Raw genomic sequence first — 3360 nt, 5'->3', positions numbered from 1 at the left:
TGGAGATTTACTGCTGATCACAGAACCGTGCTTCACTGAAAGATACGCATGACAATCACAGCTTCTGCCTAATTGCGATTTTCATTTTGATTTATCATAAAGCCCTAGTCCCAGTTTACTCGTGCTATTAACATCTGTGAAGACATTTTAGATTTGCACTGTAAACATGAATGTGTCCCAGAACACAATGAAAGACCATTTGCTCATCACAATAACTGCAAAAACAAGGGTTTATACGTCAGTAGACCAGAATCACTGTAAAATACATGTTGATAAATTTGCCCGGTTGAAACAGTTGGAGAGAAAACAAACATATAAACACAAGACATTGCAGAAGACCTTCAGTATCTCTGATCTGCAGCTTCTCCACAAAAATAATGATGAGCGTTCTGCTCCGAACGTCACGTCTGTGCAGAGATCAGAAGTTTCCTTTGCTAACGATACTATGATATATAGTTAATGATGGATGTAGTCATGAAATCCGAGATCTTCCCCTTGAAATACCCATCTGAAGTGGTCACAGGAGTCTCATGTTACTAGCAGGTGTTTTTCTTGACTGATGGATGAATGTGTGTTTGTGTGTCAGCAAGGGAAGCTGCAGCAGCAGATGGACCTGCAGAAGACGCACATCTTCAGACTGACGCAGGGACTGCAGGACGCAAAGCTTTTGGCTTTTCTCCTGAGGCCACAAGAGGACGCATCGAGCAAAATATTACTAAAGCACGTTTATTATAGCAATAAAATAACATGACTATCAGTGAAAAACTGCATAATGTTAATATAATTAAGTTGCTTAAACAATTATAAATAAAACAGCATCATGTATGCATAGTTCAATACAAAGCGACGAAAGCCAATCACATAGTACTAAACGGATGGGGGGAAAAAACGCCATAAAGTCTTATTTTTTAAAAGTCGAACTTACATTAATTTTACATGGCTTTCCAAACATGCAGCTCTTGGTCGAGACGCGAGTGCAACAGTGTTAGATGTCTCTATAGAAAATGCGATAAATATGCGTTCTGTGTGAACGACTTTGTTTCAATTTTGCCGTAAACAACATCTTCTCCGCAGTGATGTTCCCTTTTTCTGCAATATTTTGAATGAGCAACGTTTTTGCATTCGAATGTGGATTTTTATTTTAAATCCGACAAATCTTCGAAATTCACATTTTTATTTGACAGCCCTAGTTTTGACTAGTCAAAATGTCACAATGTGTGTCAGTATCATAAATTAATGCGGCTCAAATTATGAAATAATGTTAGTGTTTAACTTTTACAGGAGGATAAATAATAATGATGATTTCCAAACAGGTTTTCTGAACACAATCCTGTCTGTCATTGGTCATCAAACAGATAGCCCCGCCCCCAAACTCACAAGATTGGTCAAATCAGAAGTTATGGGAAAAATCATGGTTATTTTGTCAATGTTGTAATTTAATACGATTGGGAGTGGGCAATATGATCTAAATCTTATAGAAGTATTCGTGATATTCATTTTCATGATAGTGATATATTAAGTATATTTCGCTGGAAATAAGGTTATGATATTAGAATTTTAGATACAGTACCTGTGAAATGTCACAGTTCTTCCATCCCAAAGCAGAAACTAATACTAGGCTAATTGTAAGATAAGTCACAATAAAATTTCTAATTTTTTAACGGGCTTCCATTTGAAACAGCACTTTAACAAAGTTAATGTTTAAAAACATTACCCGCTTGACCCACAGTCGTGGAAAACCTGGAAATATCAGGGAATTTTTAAATTATGATTTAAATCATTTTTAATAGAAACTGATTTATAGACAGTCGTGGAGTTTTCTGTAATAAATATAAATAAAAGACACAATATTCAGTAATATTGTTGATTTTTACGGCGTCATTGTAAATCATAGTATCATTGATATACTATTATAGTTTTATAAATATTTTGACTTTGTTTTTAACTTTTATATTTTCTGTATTCATTATCATTTTAGTAATTTTGTAGCGTTTCGTCATTTTTATTAGTTTGTTTTTTTTTTTAAATGTATCTAGTTTTTATTATTTTTTTATATAAATTTTCATTTGTTTTAGTTTAGAGCATCAAGTTAAACTGAATGAAAATGAGAAATGATGCCTTGGCAACTAGCTGACATAAAGTACATATAATATTTGTTTTAAATTCATTTGAAGTAAGAAATAGTTTTGGTTTAGTTTTAGTTTTAGTTAACAATAGTAACTCTGGATTGCGCCACCAACAGTATTGGATGAGAACTGACTTGAGCTGAATAATGACACTGTTGTCTTCTGTAGAGTTCTGAATTTGAGTTTCATTTAGGGTTATTAGTGTCAATGTCCACATTGCGTCTCAAACTCATCCGTGTCTTCATGTTCTTCCTCCTGGTCTCTTCTCAGGCCGTCTACTCGCACGAGAAAGTAAAAATGGAGGGAACCATCTCACAGCAGACCAAACTCATCGACTTTCTGCAGGCCAAGATGGACCAGCCCACCAAGAAGAAGAAGGTGAGAGAGACAGGAGCATGTTAATGAGACTCAGAGTAGAGACCTGAACTCCCGCGGGAGTACCGCGGGACCCGCGGGACCCAACGCAACAGGGTGCGTTAACAAATATTTTATCGGGAGTGTTTATGCTGGGATGTTGTGGAGCTTAGGAGATGTTACAGAACCATTTCATGTAAATTTCTTCAATGTACTGAAAACAATCTATATAGATTACTTTTATGCGGGCGGGAGCGGGACAAAACATGAATGTCGCGGGCGGGAGCCGGACCAGTTAAGATATATTTTTGCGGGAGTGGGTGGGCGCGGGACAGAATCTTGCGGGAACGGGCGGGAGCGGGACTGAAAAATCCGTCCCGCGCAGGTCTCTAACTCAGAGTTCATCTCATTCATAAAATCTGTCTCATTACAGTCTGATGTACATTTAAGACTGAGTTTGTCTTTGATTTGTGGGATTGAATGTTTCTCACTGAACCGCAGGCACTTTACAGTCTGGAATGAATTTAGAATCCGCTAAATCTAGAACTAGCTTTATTAAAGAGAATAAAACTGTTCTGGAAAACGTGGAAATATCAGGAATTCCTGGCCTGGTTGTCATCGAAACATCTACCACAAGAATCGTTATTAATAACTGAGCACCAGTAATAAATGATGATAATATGAACTAAATCAGATTTCTGAACGATCATGTGACACTGAAGACTGGAGAAATGATGGTGAAAATTCAGCTTTGATCACAGAAATAAATTACAGTTTAACAGATATTCACATAGAAAACAGCTATTTGAAATTGCAATATTTCACAATATTACTGTATTTTATTTTTGATCAAATAAATGAAGCCGCCATTCAAAAAAAA

The 3360-nt window shown here is 36.2% G+C and overlaps 1 protein-coding gene across 1 annotated transcript in view; it reads left to right on the top strand.

Annotated features, from left to right (window-relative positions):
• Positions 1–3360, top strand: part of cita (citron rho-interacting serine/threonine kinase a) — an 84434-nt gene that overhangs the window by 58572 nt on the left and 22502 nt on the right. The window contains exons 29-30 of the mRNA XM_016556183.1: positions 587–662; positions 2332–2504. Coding sequence (XP_016411669.1) covers positions 587–662; positions 2332–2504 — 249 coding nt within the window. The remainder of the gene's footprint in view (positions 1–586; positions 663–2331; positions 2505–3360) is intronic.

The sequence above is a fragment of the Sinocyclocheilus rhinocerous genome, unplaced genomic scaffold, assembly GCF_001515625.1.
Source record: "Sinocyclocheilus rhinocerous isolate Xijiao unplaced genomic scaffold, SAMN03320098_v1.1 scaffold737, whole genome shotgun sequence".
In the NCBI taxonomy this organism is placed as follows: domain Eukaryota; kingdom Metazoa; phylum Chordata; class Actinopteri; order Cypriniformes; family Cyprinidae; genus Sinocyclocheilus; species Sinocyclocheilus rhinocerous.
This window is presented reverse-complemented; position numbering and strand designations above follow the sequence as displayed.